Here is a 19162-nt window from a genome sequence, read left to right as displayed (position 1 = left end):
GGCCCATTTTTAATTTTTATTTATTTATTTTTGCTTGGTTAAGTTCTTAGCCTTCATGTCTCAGTGTCTCCAAGTTGGAATTAAGGGTGCTCAATCCTCATGCATTTGTATACACAGAATGGCTTGCATTTTGTATAGGACAAGACACCCCAGAAACAGAAGTTAAACAAACCATAAAGTCATAATATTTCCAATTCAAATTTAAGGGAAGGACTTAAGAATTTTGTCTTAATTTCTTTGACTTTGTTTTTGGTACTTTTTAATATTGATGACCTTGGATTCTAATGCCATTTATCTAGTTACTTACTTGCCTTTTATCACAGCACACCCAAAACAGTTTCAAAATAATGCCAAAATTACTACTAAGATTATTAAATGCAGCATAAAATTTCTCTGTAGTTCTTTTTACCATTTTTGGGCTATATTCCTAGTGAGCTATTCAAAGTACTGAATTTAAAGTTAATTGAGGAGTTTTTGTTGTGGCTTGGTGGTTAACGAACCCGACTAGCATCCATGAGGATGTGGGTTCGGTCCCTTACCTCACTTGGTGTGTTAAGGATCCTGCATTGCTGTGAGCTGTGGTGTAGGTTGCAGACCTGGCTTGGATCCTGCATTCCTGTGGCTGTGGCAGATGGAGTCCGACAGCTACAACCCTGATTTGACCCCTAGCCTGGGAACCTCCATATGCCAAGGGTGCAGCCCTAAAAAGACAAAAGACGAAAACAAATAAATAAAGTTAGCTGAATAGTTTTTCCCTTGTGGCTATGCCACCAACTTGAAATAGAATTGAGTAAATTTGTTTCAGTTTGTTTTGATTTGTAAGGACTCTTTTCCCCTTATATTTAATGTTTTAGAGTTATGTAAAACATTTCCCTAATCCTAAAGTAAAAATTATAAATAAAGCAAGGTATATTCAGAGAAGTTTACCTTCCATCTTCATTCCCTCCCTCCTCCTATAGGTAATAATTGTTATTAGCTTTTGGTTTATCCATGTCTCTTTTTGAAAATGTAAGTGAATGTGCACATACATATACTCCCTCAGTTACACAAGAAGTAGCAGGTTTTACACACTGATCTTCACTTGCTTTTTATTTTTATTTTTATTTTCATTTTTGTCTTTTGTCTTTTTAGGGCTGCACCCACAGCACATGGAAGTTCCCAGGCTACGGGTGTAATTGGAGCTACAGCTGCTGGCCTATGCCACAGCCACAGCAATGCATGGCTGTGATCTTAGCTGCGTCTGCAACCTACATTACAGCTCATGGCAACACTGGATGCTTAACCCACTGAAAGGCAGCATCACAGTTCACAGCCTGATTGTTTCCAAGAATGGGAGTCCATGGGGGTCCCCAGGGAGCCCCTGATTCCCATCATGTGCCCCCTATGCCTGGTGGGGCTGGAGTGTGCTTGTTAGAGTCTCTTTATCCCAGGGAGAAAGGAGGCAGGCATACTGGGGTGAGTGGCTCTGTGAGGAAGCTGTAGCCCTTTGGAGGGGAGGGTGTTCTGGAATCTTTCCTTTCTTAATCCTTGGATACATCCAGCTTCTGGGATGAGGGAGGCAGTAAGCCACAGCTGCTGAGTTTTCTCATTGCAAATGCTACTTTTTTGCGAAGTGACAGCATAGTACAGGCAAGCAGTGTCTCCCGGCTTCCTCCTTCATGTGCATCTTTTGGTCACATCCTAGGGCTCCACGTGGAGTCAGACTGTGTCTCATGAGGAGGGGGTTGGTGCTGCTCATAATCACAGGGAGAAAGTTCTCAGGGCTCCCAGCAGGGGTGGTGAGATAAGAAGGAAGGGCTGTTCAGGGGCTCAGGCCCTGCATAGACAGGTAAGGTCCAGGTCAACTGGAGCTGTTACCTTCACTGGGACTCCTGAAGCACTCAGATGGGGGAGCACTGGGAAGCATGGGAGATGTTATAAATGAGTTTCCTAAGGTGCCTCGCTTCCCTCCTCAAATGCAGCACAGTGGCCAGACCCAGCCATCAGAGGCCACACCCTGCGGAGTCCTCATCTGAAAAGAAGGGACTGACTGGACAAACACCAAGGTGCACCCAGCTCTCACAGTTTATGGTTCCCTGATTTCTAAAAACACACTGAAGTCTCCAAGAACAGTCTGTGCCTCAGCACAGAACCCTGAGCCCAGGACTGCAGTGTTCTGGGCCTCCATGAAAACAGCATCCATAAAGTTGGCTGAGGCCCTCAGGCCAGTTCTGCTGGGGAGTGTGCTGTAGGAAGGGACTTGGAGTCCTCTGTGGCCTGGGTCCTCTGCTTTAGAGAACCGGGAGCCCTTGGTCACTGACCTGCAGAAGGAACTAAAAGGAACCTCGCCAGCCTGATGCGCACGGCCACCCACCTGTGGGAAGGCTCTCTCAGTGTCCTAGCTGAGGACTGCCTCTCCAACAAGGAGCAAGAGTCTAGAAGCAGCACGGAAAGAAGCCAGCAGCCTTTTCCAGCCTCCCTCTGGCATGGAGTCTAAGGCTACAGGTTAGCCCTGGGCACAAGCCCAGGTGCCACGCCTGGTCCATTGTGGATCCATACATCCTTCTCAGAGGCCTGTGACCACTGGGTTCTTTCATTTCCCTTATGAGTCCCTGCTATGCGGACGCTTGGTCTGACCCCAGCCCTTCTCTCCAGGTCTTTTTTCTGGTATCTTTTTGGGGTGGGTTTTCTGACCCTGGCCCAGGGGAAGCTGGCACATCTACCCAATGTCCTCTGACCTCTCCTGTCCTTGGCTTTGAAGGAAGGGAATATTCCAGCAGAATGTCCTTGAGGGGTTACTGTCTAGGGCAGCCTAGACATCCCTCATGAATTCTGGGGAGGATAGAGATGGAGGCCTTCATTCTGCTACAGTCTGTCCAGGGCAGAAGCTGCTAGGGGAAAGCACTGGGGAAGGATTTCAGGAAGAGGGAGAGGAATCTGGAAAAATGAAGCTCCAGGAGGCAGCTGGATGGGCTAGTGGACACCCCCTCCCACCAGGTCTGCCTCTGGAGCAGTTGCTATGTTCTTACATCATCTCCTGGGGCACTGCAGCAACCCCCCCAACCACCTCCAGCTGTTTGGTCAAATGTGTGTACCTGACTCACACTTAGCCAATCAAAGTCCTGCAAATGTAGGAACTGGAAATGAGGGGGAAAGTATGGCCTTTCCAAGTCTGAAGCTGAGGTACATGAGGTTTAGGAACTGCTGGTGTCTGTATTTTCTGCCTGGTGGAGGAGTTAGTTCTGCCCTAGGAGTCAGGTGCCTTGTACAGGGAGAGGGGAGGGACTCGGAGAGGCGGGGAGGGGGAGAGGGGAGGAGAAGGAGGGGGAGGAAGCACTGGTGGACTTGGACTGGTCCCAATTGTTTCTTTTTTTCTTATTTTTTTTGGTCTTTTTGTCTTTTTAGGGCAACACCCTTGGCACATGGATGTTCCCAGGCTAGGGGTCTAATCAGAGCAGTTGTCGCCAGCCTACGCCACAGTCATGGCAATGCCAGATCTGAGCTGCGTCTGTGACCTACACCACAGCTCATGGCAATGCCAGATCCTTCATCCACTGAGCGAGGCCAGGGATTGAACCCGAAACCTCATGGTTCCTAGTTTGATTCGTTTCCACTGTGCCACAACAGGAACTCCAAGGTCCCAGTTGTTTCTGATACTAACCACACTCCTGCTCTTCCCCAATTGGGATGTCCAAGCCTTCCTTCAATTTTGTGAGCCAATACATTTCAATTTTGGTGAAGAGAGTTCAAATTGGTTTTTATTACTTATAATTGAGAAAGTCCTGGCCAGCATAGACTGTCCAGAACAGCCACGTTTATTTTTCCTCCTCCTTCTTCACTCTCTCACTCATATATATATGTGTGTATATATAATATATATTATATACACATATATATTGCCTACACATGCACATAGTATGTGTATATGTGTATATACACACACACATACATATTTGTTTTTCTGACTCACTTGGAACGAGTTGCTCCTTTACCCCATATACTTCAATTTGCATTTCTTAAAAACAGGAACATTCATTTATCTTGCCATAATACTACTATAAAAATCAGGAACTTGATGTGTTACAACAATATATAATCCACCGTGTTTAAATTTTCCCAATTGTCCCAATCATGTAGCAAACCCCCGTGGAGCAAGGATGAGAACTGTCTAAGCCTGGCTGTGTGTTTGAATCACCTGGGTTGGGGAAGGTGGCAGATGTGTGAGTATGCCACTGAGCAGTAAACACAAACAAACAAGCAAACAAACTCCCAAATCACCCTAAATTACTCTAATATGCAGCCAAGTTGGAAACCATAGTGGTCATTTCCCTACATTTCATTCTCCTTTGTTGTGACTGGTTTGAGGTGGGTATACCAGATTGAATAGTGTTTTCCCCTAAAGTTCATGTCCACCTGGAACTCTAGAATGTGACCTTATTTGGAAATAGGATCTTTTCAGATGTAATAAAATTAAAATGAGGACCTATTGGAGCAGGCTGAGCCTGGTGTCTTAGAAGGAGGAAGAGATTTGAAGACAGAGAGACACAGGGGTTATATAGTCTTGTGACTAAGGGAGTGGGGGCAGAAATTGGAGCAGTGTAGCTACAAGCCAAGGGCCATCAAGGAGCCACCTGGATCCAGGAAGAGGCAAGGAAGTATTCTTCCCTGGAGCCTTCAGAAGGACCATGGTGCTGCTGACACTCAGTTTCAGACTACTTCTAGCCTCCAGGACAATGAAAGGGTAAATTTTTGTTGTCTTGGCATTCCCAACGTGGCTCAGTGGAAACAAATCTGACTAGTTAGTATCCATGAGGACACAGACTCGATCCCTGGCCTCGCTCAGTGGGTTAAGGATCTGGTGTTGCCATGAGCTGTGCTGTAGGTCACAGATGAGGCTCAGATCTGGCATTGCTATGGCTGTGGTATAGGCTGGCAGCTACAGCTCCTATTCGACCCCTAGCCTGGGAACCTCCATATGCCACAGGTGCGGCCCTAAAAGTTCCAAAAAAGAAAAAAAATTCTATTGTCTTAAACCACTCACTTTGTGGTAGTTTATTATGGCAGCCTTAGGAAACTAACACAGTGGGCACAGAGTCTAGTCAAGGCAAGGAGATGCAAGGGCGGTTCTACTGGGTCATTTCTTTAGCTACTTGCCCTGAAAAGTTCCTTGAAAGATGCACAGGTTCCTCAAAAGATTCCTTCCTCTGGCTGACAAGTATTTTGGTTCTCCTTCTCTGGATCTGGGAGGATTACACCTCTCTGGCCCTTGGGGTTGGGGGAGGCACATGAACACAGGGGTGCATGTCCCTTCCGGGGTGGCTTTGTGAGCCTGTGGGTGATTAGACCTATTCTCTTGTACTCTGATGCTTTGCTAGTGATGCTTCTGATGGGGTTGCTCAGTCCGACTGGTCTTGGAATGAGAGGTTGAGAGGTGATTTGCTGGTCATCCCTCCAATCCATTCAGAGATTTTAACTGGAATCAAGATCCAACACTTGATTCTATCCTTGCCATGAGGGGCAAAGTGGTAGAGATTAAGCTTCCTGAGTTATTTTTTTCTTTTTGGCTGCACCTGAGGCATGTGGAAGTTAGATGTCCAAGGATCTAATCCATGCCACAGCAGTGACTCAATCAGCTGCGGGTGACAATGCCAGACCTTAAACTGCTTTGCCACCAGGGAACTCCTATTTCTTGAGTTTTAATTCACCTTTGTTGCTCAAAAAACTTCTCAATTTTATCTTTTACTGATAGAGTTTGGGAAGAAGTTGCCTTTTCCAACTCAGAAAGTCTCTGGATTTGTGGGCTCTCTAAACACTTTTATCCCTGCTTTCAAGCGAGGTAATTCTTTTCTAAGTTCATCTTTTTCTATTCTTTGTCCAACACAGCCAAGAACGGCCAACATGCACTGCTAACATTGTGTTTTCAGTATCTTCTCCTAGAGAGATACATTCACTAGGTGTGTCCTCAGTTGGTGACAGTTTTGTCAGATGTTTACCAATTCATAATAAGAACCTCCTTCTATCCAGCCTTGATTAAAATCATCTTCACTGCCCTCTCCCAGTGTCTAAGCCAGTGCCATACATTAGTTTTTTATTTCAGCATCAGAATTCTTCCAGGATCTTCTAGGATATGTTGCGTTATGGTTGGGTAACCCTTGAAAAATATCTTTTAACTACAAAGGCTCCCTGCCCCCCTTACTCCATTTATACATACTTGGAAGTTTACTTAGTGATTTGTATTTTTTGGTCTCTGAATCAAGAGGAACCACATCTCGACTTGATGTGGAGACTACTATGCATCCCTCAGGGGCCTTGAGCTTGACATTGTGGCAATCTGGGACCTTGGTTGCTTCCCTGGAGGAGTGGAGAGTTCGTATAGCCCATGAGACAGGCAGCAAGCCCAATGTCTGGCAACCAGAGGGGCAGATTTAGTAATCCTGAGTGCTGCTCATAGATTATATGTGGTGTTGGCTTTCTGGGCGTGTCCTGGATGGTACTTCCCTTCTCCCCCAGAGTCAGGAGTGAACTGCTTTGGCCAATGGATTGTGAGTCGAAGTTACATGTGTCTTTTCCAGCTGGGACTCTGAAAAGTCTGTGCGGCCATACACCAGTGGATGTTCTGTCACCTGGGACCTAGAGGGAGAGGATGTAGGGCAAAACCTCCAGGTGGCATGGTGAGAAATAAAGTCTTGTCTTTATAAGTCCTAAGGTTTGGGGTGTTTGTGACCACAGGATACCTGGAGTCATTTCGAGCTGTTTCTTACTACTATCCTACCTTGACCAACATAGAAGGAAATGCATCCCCCCTTCTGCTTGATAACACGTGTGCTTGCAGCTGCAGCATCCATCTTATGACTGAGAGGAGATAAATTTTAAAAAAAGATAAAGATAACACACTGATAAAGGATGCTGGAGCAGAAAGATAGAAAGTGAACCTGGGTCCCTTGGGTAGAACCACAGAATTAGCTCTTGAATTCTCCTCCCTCCAGGCTTCCTGTTATATGAGAAGACAAAGCCCTTATTCATCGAATCTGGTTGGGTATTGTTACTTGCAGCTGCACAGATGGTATGGTAGATAGAATAACGGCCCATCGAAGATGCTTAAATTCTAATCCCAATAGCTGTGTGTTATCTCACCTGGGGAAGGGGATGTTGCTGGTGTGATTACATTACAGGCATTGAAATAAAGAGATTATTCTGGATTATCTGGATGGGTACAATGTAATCATGAGTCCCTATAAGAGAGAGGCAAGAAGGCCAAAGTCTGAAGGAGACAGGCAAGGAAGCAGAAGTTGTTGAGATGCACTATGAAAATGGAGGAAGGGGCCAGGACCCTGCAAATGCAGGCAGCTTACTAGAAGCTGGAAAAGATGAGGAAAGTGATTTCCTCTTGGAGCCACAAGAAGGGGTCCAGCTCTGCCAAAACCTTGATTTTTAGTCCCTTAAGATGAATTTTGGACTTTTGCCCTCCAGAACAGTAACAATAAATGTGTACTGTTTTCAGCCTCTCTGTTTGTGGTAATTTGTTACACAAACTGTAGGAAACTGATTCACTGATAAGGGAGGATCAAGTGACAGTGGAGCAACCCAACTTGCAGCTACACTACACTCCCACAGTCATGTCCCCAGCAGAGTGCTTTGGAAGGGAAAAGCTAACATTTCCTTCCTATTTAAAAGGAGAATGGCGAGTTCCCTGGTGGCCCAGTGGTTAAGGATTCCTGTTGTCACTGCAGTGGCTTGGTTGGATCCCAGGTCTGGAAGCTTCCGCATGCCTTGGGCATGGCCAAAAATAATGATGATGATGATAATAATAATAATAATAAATTAATTAAATAAAAGGGAATCCACAAAGTGTATGAGACAGAAAGAAGGAAGCAAGGAAAAATTGTCCCTTGTTAAAACAACAGAAGCGGGGTCCTGGGAGATGAGTTCATGTTTGTTCACTGCCTTGTGTCTGGATCTCCCAGCTACCTGGCAGGCCCCGGTTACCCCCAGATTACAGTAATAGTAATGTTCACTGCAATGAACATTACTATTTGGGGGTGGCAGGGATTTGAGCTGAGCCGCGGCTGAGTTGGGCTCAGAGCACCCACGAGGTCTCATTGGATTTTGGGAGCCCAGCAAAGAGGCTGGGGCGGGAGGTCCGCTGAGTAAGATGTTTCAACTCTGAACCCCCAGGACCCCCGGGCTCCCAGCGCCCTGGTGTCTACTTGACTAACTCCCTGTCTCGGGTTCTAATAGCGGCCTCCTGTGGGCGCACAGACTGGAGCGACGACTGAGCCGAGGACGCAGGCGGCAGAAACTACAGTCCCAGGCAAGGCGGTCGAGTTTGATGGAAGGGAGACCAGTGTAGGAGCCCCGTGACGCCCTGGGCCGTTCTTTGCTCCCTTGTGGCCCAGGGAGCGGGTCGGGCAGGGCAGGCGCGGGGTGGGAGGGCACGAGCGGATGAGGAGGGAGGAGACGGCCGGCGGCGGCGACGGCGGCAGCGTGGGGATAAGAGGCCGTGCGCTCCCGAGCCCCACGTGCGGGCAGCGGGCGGAGACTCGGAGGGAAGCGGGCTCGGCCACACGTCAGAGGCCGGCCGGCGCGATGGAACCGGCGCTGGACCTGGGGCTCGGGGACTCGTCCCTGCACCGCTACCTGGATGGCGAGTTCTGGCGCCTCAAGAACGAGTTGCGCAGGCAGCTGGGCGGCTGCCCGCTCTTCCGGCACAGGTACCCGGAGCCGCCGCGGAGCCACCCTGCCCCGTGCGCCCCTCCGGCCGCGTCCCCTCGGTCCCCGCGCGGTGTGCCCCGAGGGAGGGCGAGCTGGGGTGCGGGTGCCCCTCCCCTAGAGGCAGGGCCCTCCCGACTTGGCAGATGATGGGCTGCCCCCTTCCCCCCACCCCCCAAGTCCCTTAACAGCGGAGCCGGCGACTCCATCGCCCCGGGGAGATGGCCTCCCCCGCCGAACCCCCTCTTGCACGGAGAGTCCCCGAGAACAGGTGGGCCCCGCAGCGGCGGGAGGGGTGCTCGGCTGAGCGTGGTGGCTGGAAGGAATGGCCTTGCTTCGAAACCTGTTTTTTGAGTCCCCGCCTCTGGGTGTCACCCCTGGTGGGGAGTAGGGGCAGAAAACAGGATGGCAGGAGTGAAGCGGGCCCAGGGCCACTGTGCTATCCTGTCCACAATAGGCGCGCGGAAACAGGGCAGGACGGCGTCATCCTGGGTCGTACCTGGGGCAGGGGGTAGTGAGGGCATTTTCTAGGCACAGGGGTTGACTGGCCCTGCCTGGGACGTATCTGGGCATTGGCGTGGTGCAGGCTCCTGGGGGGCCCCAGGGAGTACAGGTGTGTGTGTGTGGGGGGGGGCAGCCGAACAGCAGCGGGGTGCTTGGGTTGTAAGTTGGTGGCAGGTTCAGGAGGTTATTTGATGACAGGACAGCCCACGTGGGCAGAGGGCTTGGTGCAGCTTAAGTTTGTAGACGGTGAAAATAACCCAGGAACCTGTCAGTGAGGACCAGAACTCATCCCTTGTGTCTTCTTGGGGACCGTTTCTCCTGTGCTCCGCAGGGCAGCTGACCCCATCTCGGGACGTCTGAAAAGCCAACTTTTAGAATCAGGCTTTGGAGGTTTAGTTTAAGAAAGGCCCAGTTAAAAACACCAGTATATTCCAAAGGAAGATTAGTTAGCCCACGTTTAGTTTATGTGTCAAGGAGGAGCTGGGCTGAGAAGGAAGGAGATGTGTGGAGTGTGCTTGGCTAGGAAGCTGCAGTTTCTGTACTGGAGGTACTTGATGGGGAGGGGGGCTTAGGGAAAGTGAAAGGTGACAGGTGTGAGATGGTGAGTGTGTCCTTGGGTGTTCCCACCAACCCTCTTCTCCTTCCCTCTGTCTCACACCTAATTCTTTATGTCATGGTTCTCAAAGGCTGGTTCAATTGCTCCTGGTGGTACCCAAGGCTGTTCTCAGAGCTTCACAAGTTAGAAATTATTTTAGTAATAATATTAAGCAGTTATTGGTCTTTTCATTCTCATTTTTTCATGAATGTTCAGTGGTGGTTTCCAGAGACTACCTGATGTATAATGTTCCAACACATCTGCAGAAGCAGATATGAGAATCCAGCTGTTTTAAGGCAGACATTACAGAGATTTGTAAAAATGCAGAACAATGCCACTTTTCTTATTAATTTTTTTTGGAAAATAATGTTTCTTTTCATAAGCATTTAATGAGTTTAGTATTGTTATTTTCAAATGATTTAATAAATATTTAATCAAATTTTCTGTTATAACTTTTTTGTTGTTGTTGTCTTTTTTGCCATTTCTAGGGCCACTCTCGCGCCATATGGAGGTTCCCAGGCTAGGGGTCAAATCAGAGTTGTAGCCACCGGCCTACGCCAGAGCCACAGCAATGTGGGATCCCAGCCTCGTCTGCAAACTACGCCACAGCTCATGGCAACACCGGATCCTTAACCCACTGAGCAAGGCCAGGGATCGAACCCGCAACCTCATGGTTCTTAGTTGGATTTGTTAACCACTGAGCCATGATGGGAACTCCTATAATTTCTAATATGATAAATACCCATAGATATTTGGGGGGGGGTCCCAATAGTTTTTCATACAATTTTTAAGAGTGGTTTTGGATTTATAACAAAATTGAGAGGGATGTGTAGACCTTTCCCATATACCCTCTGTCCTTACACAGACATAGCCTCCCCCATTATTAAAATCACTCACCAGAATGGTACTTTTTTTTTTTTTAACCAAAAATGAATCTACATTGATTCATAGTTATCATAATCACCCAAAGTCCATTGTATAGTTCACTCTTGGTGGTGTACATTCTATGGGTTTGGACAAATGTATAATGACATGTTTGCATCATTATGGCATCGTACAGAGTATTTTCACTGCCTTAAAAATTCTCTGTGCTCTATTTTTCTCTTTCCACCACCCACCCCTGGCAACCACTGATCTTTTCACTGTTTCTATAGTTTTGCCTTTTCTAGAATCATAGAGTTGGAATCGTACAGTATGTAGCCTTTTCACACTGCCTTCTTTCACTCAGTGATATGTATTTAAGCTTCCACAGTATCTTTTCATGGGCTGATAGCACATTTCTCTTTCTCGTTGAATAATATTCCTTTGTTTGGTTGGATCGCAGTTTATTTACCTATTAACCTACTGAAGGCCATCTTGGGTGCCTCTAAGTTTTGGCTGAATAAAGCTGCTATAAACACCCATGTGCAGATTTTGTGTGGTGGCCTCAGTAATTTTTTAGAGGGCAAAGAGGTCCTACTGCTTCAAGTCATACTTAGTTCTGTCACATCCCCTTACACACATACCTTTTCCTATATTCTTCTGTCTTTTCAGTTTAGTTCCTGGGCTGTCATCTTTTTGGGTTTTTGGAATGCTAATATCCAAACTACTGATTTGGGCCAAGTAGAAGGTACTTCGCTGGGAATTGCATGAGCTGCTGAGGGACAGAGGGAAAAGCAGGCAGGAGCTGGAAATCACACAGTTTATTTTCTGTGCCATTGTCCTCAAGTGTGATTTTTACCTTTCTGTGCTTACATTTGCTGATTCATGGAACGGGGATACTATCTGTGCTGCTGGGTTGTTGTGACACTTAAATGAGAAACTCTGAGTGGCTCTTCAGTAATGCTGGCTGTGGCATGACACCAAATAAATTAAATTAATTAAATAAATAAATAAATAAAAGGGAAAGATGCAAATCCCATCACTCTAACAAACACTTCTCTCTTCTCTCCTGTTCTTGTTTATTGACCTCATAATTTCAGAGTCGTAATAAGAGCCTAGGCCAAATTTCACATTGTTTTCCCCCCAGTGATTAAGGATTCTGGTATCTGCTTGAAAGATCATGTTGTACTATCAGATTTGATCTTATCCTGCACCAGAAGATACTGATCCTGATTTCTTGATGTCATAAACATTCTGCCAAAGCAAAATGCTCCATGGGAGGCCAGAAATAAAAATTCTGTAGCCACTGAAGCAAGGGAGGCCTCCTGTGCCCTATTTCCCCACCCCCATCTCCTCACCACCCTTTCAACCTCCCCCACACCCCACCCCCGCCTTTGAAATTAAAGGAGGTGTTGGGGGATGGGATTTGTAAGTGTGAGTGCTGGGTGTGTAGTGGGAAGTTTGTGCAGGGTCAGGTATTCCCAGAGCATAAAAGCCCAGGAAATAGTTTTCTACCCACCCCAAACCCAAACCCAGTTGTGCAATTTTCCAAGTGCCTCATAGCTGCCTCCTCAGCACAGTGGTTCATTTCTTGGGATGCTGGCCCAGCTCCCCCGTCCCTGGTCAAGACCAGTCTGCCAGGATGAGTCCTCCCTGTTCCACTGTGGCCGTGGGTCCCCCGGGCCCTGGGAATGCCTGCCGCAGCTTCTAAGGGCAGCACCTACCCTGTGGTGTGTAGGGAAACAGAGGATTCTGGGACTGGAACTGCAGAGGATGCCGGGCCACTTGAGAACCCTCTCTGTGGTTCACAGGGAATGTATAAAAGCAGCATCTGAACTGAAATAAGGCTTCAAAACATTTTTGAGTTTGTTTCTTGGCAAACTGGCGCTCCCTCCTGAGGGCCTGGCTGGTGAGTAGTGTGCACACACGTAGGCTTGAGGCTCCCCCTCGACATTTCTGGGCTCCTGAGACCTCCTCGCTGCCCTTCTTCAAGGCTCCCCTCCTGGCCTGGCCCTGCTGGAACTTAGCTGGTTTCCGTCCCCCTTCTTTCTCTTCCCTGCCTTTTCTTTCCTTCCCTGGAGCAATGCACAGTTCTCTTCCTGACTTTTACTGAGGTTTAGTTTTTCCTGAGGTTTAGTTTTTTCCCCTCTGCCTTATTTATACAAGCAAGCATTTCATGAAGATCTTATTATAAAGAGTCAAAAAATATGGAAAACGTGAAAGTTTCCTACACTGTCCCCTTCCCAATTACTTTTAAACATTTTTTATTGTGGTAAAATATGCAGAAAACAAAATTAACCATTTTAACTTTTTTTTTTTGCCGCAGTGTGCAGCAGCTTGGTGTGTGGGATCTCAGCTCCCAGACCAGGGATTGAACCCAGGCCACTAGGCCACCAGGGAACCCCCATTTGAACCATTTAATTTTTTTTTTGGCCACGCCTGCAGCATGCAGAAGTTCCTGGGCCAGGGATCTAATCCACACCATGGGAGTAACCAGAGCCACTACAGTAACAATGTCAGATCCTTAACCCACTGAGCCACCAGGGAACTCCTTAACCATTTTTTTCCTTTTTTTTTTTTCTTTTTACAGCCTCACCAGCAGCATCTGGAAGTTCCTGGGCTAGGGGTCAAATCAGAGCTGCAGCTGCAGGCCTATGCCACAGCCGCAGCAGCACTGGATCCGAGTTGCATCTATCACCCATGCCTCAGCTTGCAGCAACGCTGGATCCTTAACCTACTGATCGAAGCCAGGGATTGAACACACATCCTCATGGACACTATGTTGGGCTCTTAACCTGCTGAGCCACAACAGGAACTCCCCTTAACCATTTTAAAGTGTGCAGTTCATTGGCATTCAGTACATTCACAATATTGTGCCACCATCGCCACCATCCATGTCCAAAACTTTTTCATCTTCCCAAATTGAAACTCTGTACCCATGAAATACTAATTCCCCATTCCTTCCTCCTCCCAGCTCCTGGCACTCACCTTTCTGTCTCTATGAATTTGGTGACTCTGCTTACATCATATAAATGGAATCTCTGATATTTATCCTTTTGTGTCTGGCTTATTTTACTTAGCACCATGTCCTGAAAGTTTGTCCATGTTGTGCCATGTGACAGAATCTCCTTTCTTTTTAAGGCTGAATAACTGTCCATTGTGTGGATACACCACATTTTGTTTATCCATTCATTCCTTGACGGACATTTGGTCCATCAACCACTTTTAATACTTTATTGTGTTGAAGGGCTTTTTTCTATTTTTCTATGAGTTCACATACACTTGCGGACATTTTCTTATATAAGCAGGCTCATACTATGTGTTTTGTTCTGCAGCTTGCTCTTTTACAATTTAATTTTTACTTTCATGGCCTAATGTGTGAACCTATGTAATAGAAAAATGCTATGAGATTTGGAGCAAAAACATCCATCCCTGTTCCACCTTCTCTCCCCATCATTCCCCTTCCTCACTGGCAAACACTCCTAAGTCGTCTTTCACCATATTCTTTTGTTACTGGCCTCTACTTTCCTTAAAAACATACGTAAGGAGCTACTTCTTGATTATGTAATGACTTACTAGTATAGAAAATGACTCACAAAAAAATGACTCAGGTGTTGTCATTTTCTATACTAGTAAGTCATTATATAATCAACCTACTTTCTTTCCTGATTCCCCCCAAATCAGTGCATCCCTATTTTTCCTTAAATCCACATCTGGCGTTCACATTATTAGGACTGTGTATTATTCCCAGCCACATCCCACAGTGTATCATAGATCGTTTCCTTCCTTTCGCATCTTTTGCTGTGCTCCTGAGATAACACTTGCCCCATTTCTTTATTTGCTTAGTTTTGTATCAACTCATCACTCACCGGCCTCCACACTTTTGGTTGGAACAGTTATACTCCTCTCACTTTGGTAGGGCTATCAGTAATTGGCATTTCCGCTCCCTCTGGCCCTCACGAACACATCCATCCATGAGTCTTTCTTCTCAAGCTTTTGTCTGGACTGGCTTTGGCAACATCTTCACCATTATCTTGGGAATTTCCTTTGCATCTCCTCTGCAGTCGGTGGCTTATTTCCCAGGCTTTCTCTTTCTTGGTTACCTGGGGAAGAATTAGAGACGGACAGAAATTAATGCTACTCCTGTTGAAAGGTGTGGTTTGTATCTCCTCCTCTTGAAACTAGGTGGCTTTATGACTGCTTTGACCCCTAGGATGTGGCTGAAGAGACAGTGTGCCAGTGTCCAGGGCCAGGCCTGAAGTGGCAGCTATCTTCTGCTTCCCGTCTCTTGAGGCCCTGAGGGTCTATGTAAAAAGTTCTACTGGCCTGTGTCTGCCATGCTGTGAGGAAGCCCAAGCTGCTCCATGAAGAGAGGCCCTATAGAGAGATGCTGACCATTCCTGACTGCTCCTGCCCACCTGCTGTCCAAGTCATTTAAGCTGGGACCCCAGCCACTGTGAAGGAAAGACATGCCATCTTGGAGCTTCCTAGTGGCCTAGTGGGTTAATGATCCAGCATTGTCACTGCTGTGGCTTGAGTCACTGGTGTAACATGAATTTGATTCCTGGCCCCAGGAACTTATGCATGCCACAGGTATGGCCACCAAAACAAACAAACAAACAAACAAACAAAAAAACCTTTGCCATCTCTACTTGATCCTATATGTCCAAATTCCTGGCAGAAATAATAGTGAGATAGAATAATAATGAATTTTTGTTTTAAGCCACTAAGTCTGGGGGTATATTTTTACCATAGCCATAGATAACCAGAACAGTCTCTCATCTAATAACTTCTTTTTTTTTTTTTTGCCGTCTTTTGTGTCACTCCCATGGCATATGGAGTTTCCCAAGCTAGGGGTCGAATTGGAGCTGCAGCCACCAGTCTACCAGCCACAGCAATGCAGGATCTGAGCCGTGTTTGCAACCTACACCACACCTCATGGCAACGCCGGATCCTTAACCCACTGAGCAAGGCCAGGGATTGAACCCGCAACCTCATGGTTCCTAGTCGGATTCTTTAACCACTGCGCCACGAGGGGAACTCCATTTTTTTTTTTTTTTTCTAATAGCTTCTTGAGAAAGGATACCAGAGAATTAACTTTTTGAGATTTTTGAGAGCTTCGTGTCTGAAAATATTTACTGTCAAAATTGACTGAATGTTTGTACAGGTGTAGACTTCTACACGGGAAATAAAATTTCCCTCAGAATTTTGAAGGCATCATGACATTGCCTTCAAGTATCCAACATTGTTATTGGCTCCTCTGCATCCTGACATTTTAATATATAAACATATGACTTGTTTTTCTTCCTCTCTGCTGGAAGTTTCTAGGACTTTCTTTTTAGCTTGTTGGCTCTGTGGGCTTTCTTTTTAGCATTGGCTCTTTCACTGTGTTGTGGCTTGATGTGGATCTCTTTTGGGGGGGTATGCTGTGGACTCTTTTAATCTGGAAATTTGAGTTTTTCAACTATTTGCACTGTTCTCTTACCTGGACTTCTTTTATTCAGATGTTGGACCTCTTGGGCTTGTCTCCTAGTTTCTAATCCTTTCTTTCTTGTTTTTCATCTTGTTACTTTTTTTGTTCTAATTCCTGGGAGATTTTCTCAACTTCCAACTGTTCTTGAGTCATTTTAAGTATCTACTATCATATTTTTAATTTTCAAAAGTTGTCTAAGTTCCTTGCTCCGTTTCTGTAGCATCTGTTCTTGTTCCTGGTTGTGAAGTCTCCTATTTCTTGGGAATAGTTGATTGTAATTTTTGAGATGTTTCTTTCTGTTCTCTGCTTTGTCTCTAATTCCTTTCAGTTCCTTTCCCCCGCTCCATTTGTACTTTTGACCTCTGTCTTTCATGTTTGAGGCTCTAAATATTAAATGTCTAGTCAACCTTGACTGTTTGTTCATAGAAGGGGTGACATGAGTAATAGGAGTAAAATGCTGACTGTAAACAAGCAGAGTTCTTGGCCACAGGCTTTTTTTCTTTAAAAAAATTTGTATTAGAGCATAGTTGATTTACAATGTTGTGCCAATTTCTGCTGTACAGCAAAGTGACCCAGTCATATGTATATATATACACACATTCCTTTTCTTGTATTCTTTTCCATCATGGTCTATCCCGAGAGACTGGATAGAGTTCCCTGTGCTGTACAGTAGGACCTCATTGCTTATCCATTCTAAATGGAATAGTTTGCATCTACTAACCCCAAACTCCCAGTCCATCCTACTCCTTCCCCTCTCGCCCTTGGCAAACAAAAGTCTGTAATCTATGTCTGTGAGTCACCACAAGCTTTCTTGATCATAGAGAACCTTCCTTTCAGTGGCAGGCCAGTATTAGTGTTTCGCTTTGGTCAGGGTTAATTTCTCCAGGGATGAATGTCTTAGTTCCTGAGAGTTGGGTATGTGGAGAATGAAGAACAGGTCATAAGTCCAGGTGCTGAGTGGACAGTAAGCAGGGTTCCTCCACATATGAGGGAATATCATCTCTACAAAGGTTTAACCCCTTAACCGGAATCGTGGTTACCAGAGATTGGGTGGTGGCAGGAATAAAAGGAATGTTGTTGAAAGGGACCAACTTGCAACTAGTAGATAAAAAAGTTCTGGAGAGCTGAGGCACACTATGGTGGATATAGACAATAATATTGTATTATAAACATCAGACTTGCTAAACAAAATTTTATTTTTTCCCATCAGAAAAAAAGAACTGAGAATGGGATGTGATAGGGGTGTTAGCTAACAGGACAGTGGCAATCATATTGCAGTATAGAAATGTATCAAATCCATAAGTTGTACACCTTTCACTTTCACATGTCAATTGTATTTTAGTTAAACAACCACAGCAACAACAAAAACAAAAAAAAGAAAAACTCTCCTTTCTCAAGATCTTTGACTTCCACTGACTGGGAAATGCTTGTGAGCTCTGATATTAAAACAAGCCACTCTGTGTCCATCTGCTGGGACCCTACCCATGAAGTGGGGGCCACCCCCATGGCTGGCTGTGCCCTGCATATTGGGAAGTGGGGTCCCGACAGAGGGATCTCCCACTGGCCCTGATGACTTCTATGTGGACCCCTTTGCTGCCCTCTCACTTCTTCTCCTGACAGTGAACCCCAGGAGTTGATGGGCTTGGGGGAGGGGCCCTTTGATCCAGTAGCTTTTAGAGGCATCTGGAGCCTCTAGGTTCCGGGCCTCAGTGGGGTTCAGGGGCAGCATCTGGTTGGCACCCCCAGCCCCATAGACTTAGTATTCTTTGTTCAGCTAAGTCCGCTACCACTAGCCTGTTCACATTCTAGCTGCCAGGATTCTGCTGCCACCCCTGTCTGTGGCCAGTTTCTCCAGTTCTTGGTTGGTCTATATGGGCTTATATCTTATTGATGTTATTGTTGTCATTTTTATAAGTAATGGACACCTACGTTCAAATCTGTTTGACATCCCCAAATCTGCAGACTCTATTGAGGAGGCAGTGCAGGTAGAACTGCCTCATTCATTTTCAAAGCTGGATGAATTATGATCATAGCATAACCAGTTTACCGCATGCTCCAGGGATGGACACTCGAGTTGTGCCTGGTCTTTGTTGTCCTAAAACAATGCCGCCATGTGCTCCCTGTGGTCTTGTCTGGGTGAAGTCCTGGAGGTGACACTGATGAGAAAGGCACTGACAGCTATCTCCAGATTATTCTCCAAATAATCAGTTTTAGTGCCCCCAAGAGTATATGAGGCAGTTTCAAGTCCAGGGAAATTGTGAATGTGGAGAATCTAAATTCTGGTGTTCATGTCTTCACCCTTGGAGACATTGTGTCAGGGCCCCTGAGGCAGGTTGACAAGTGTGCGAGGTGGGCTTTGGCCTGCAGGTGTGTTTTCTGCATCACATGTGGCCTGGTTATCCTGTGACATGGGCAGCCCATGTTCACATAGTCCTCTTTGTTATCCTGTTTTTCCCATGAAAATATATAGATATCTCAAACATTCTGTTTTCCTCTTTGTTTTTATTATAGTTGATTTACAATGGTGTGCTAATTTATGCTGTATAGCAAAGTGACCCAGTCATATATACGTGTCACTTTTTCTCGTATTGTTGCTCATCATGTTCTATCCCAAGAAATTGGACACAGTTCACTGTGCTGTACAGTAGGACCCCATTGCTTATCCATTCTAACTGTAATAATTTACATCTGCTCACTCCTAACTCCTTGTCCATCCCACTCTTTCTCCTTCCTCCTTCACAACCACAAGTCTGTTTCTGTTCTGCAGGTAGCTTCATCTGTGCCATATTTTAGACTCCACATATAAATGATATCATATGGTATTTGTCTTTCTCTTTCTGACTTACTTCACTTAGTATGAGAATCTCTAGTTGCATCCATGTTAGTGCAAATGGCATCAATTCATTCTTTTATATGGCTGAGTAGTATTTCATTGTGATATGCACCACATCTTAATCCATTCATTTGTTGATGGACATTTGGGTTGTTTCCATGTCTTGGCTGTTGTGAATAGTTCTGCTATGAACATACAGGTGCATGTA

General features: G+C 45.9%; 1 protein-coding gene across 1 annotated transcript in view; it reads left to right on the top strand.

The window, feature by feature from the left end:
• The first annotated feature begins 8406 nt into the window (after positions 1-8406).
• Positions 8407-19162, top strand: part of ACOXL (acyl-CoA oxidase like) — a 362457-nt gene continuing 351701 nt past the window's right edge. The window contains 1 exon segment of the mRNA XM_047781208.1: positions 8407-8690. Within this exon segment, the coding sequence (XP_047637164.1) occupies positions 8422-8690 (269 nt within the window). The 5' untranslated portion in view covers positions 8407-8421.

The sequence above is a fragment of the Phacochoerus africanus genome, chromosome 5 (genome assembly GCF_016906955.1).
Source record: "Phacochoerus africanus isolate WHEZ1 chromosome 5, ROS_Pafr_v1, whole genome shotgun sequence".
Taxonomy (NCBI): Eukaryota; Metazoa; Chordata; class Mammalia; order Artiodactyla; family Suidae; genus Phacochoerus; species Phacochoerus africanus.
This window is presented reverse-complemented; position numbering and strand designations above follow the sequence as displayed.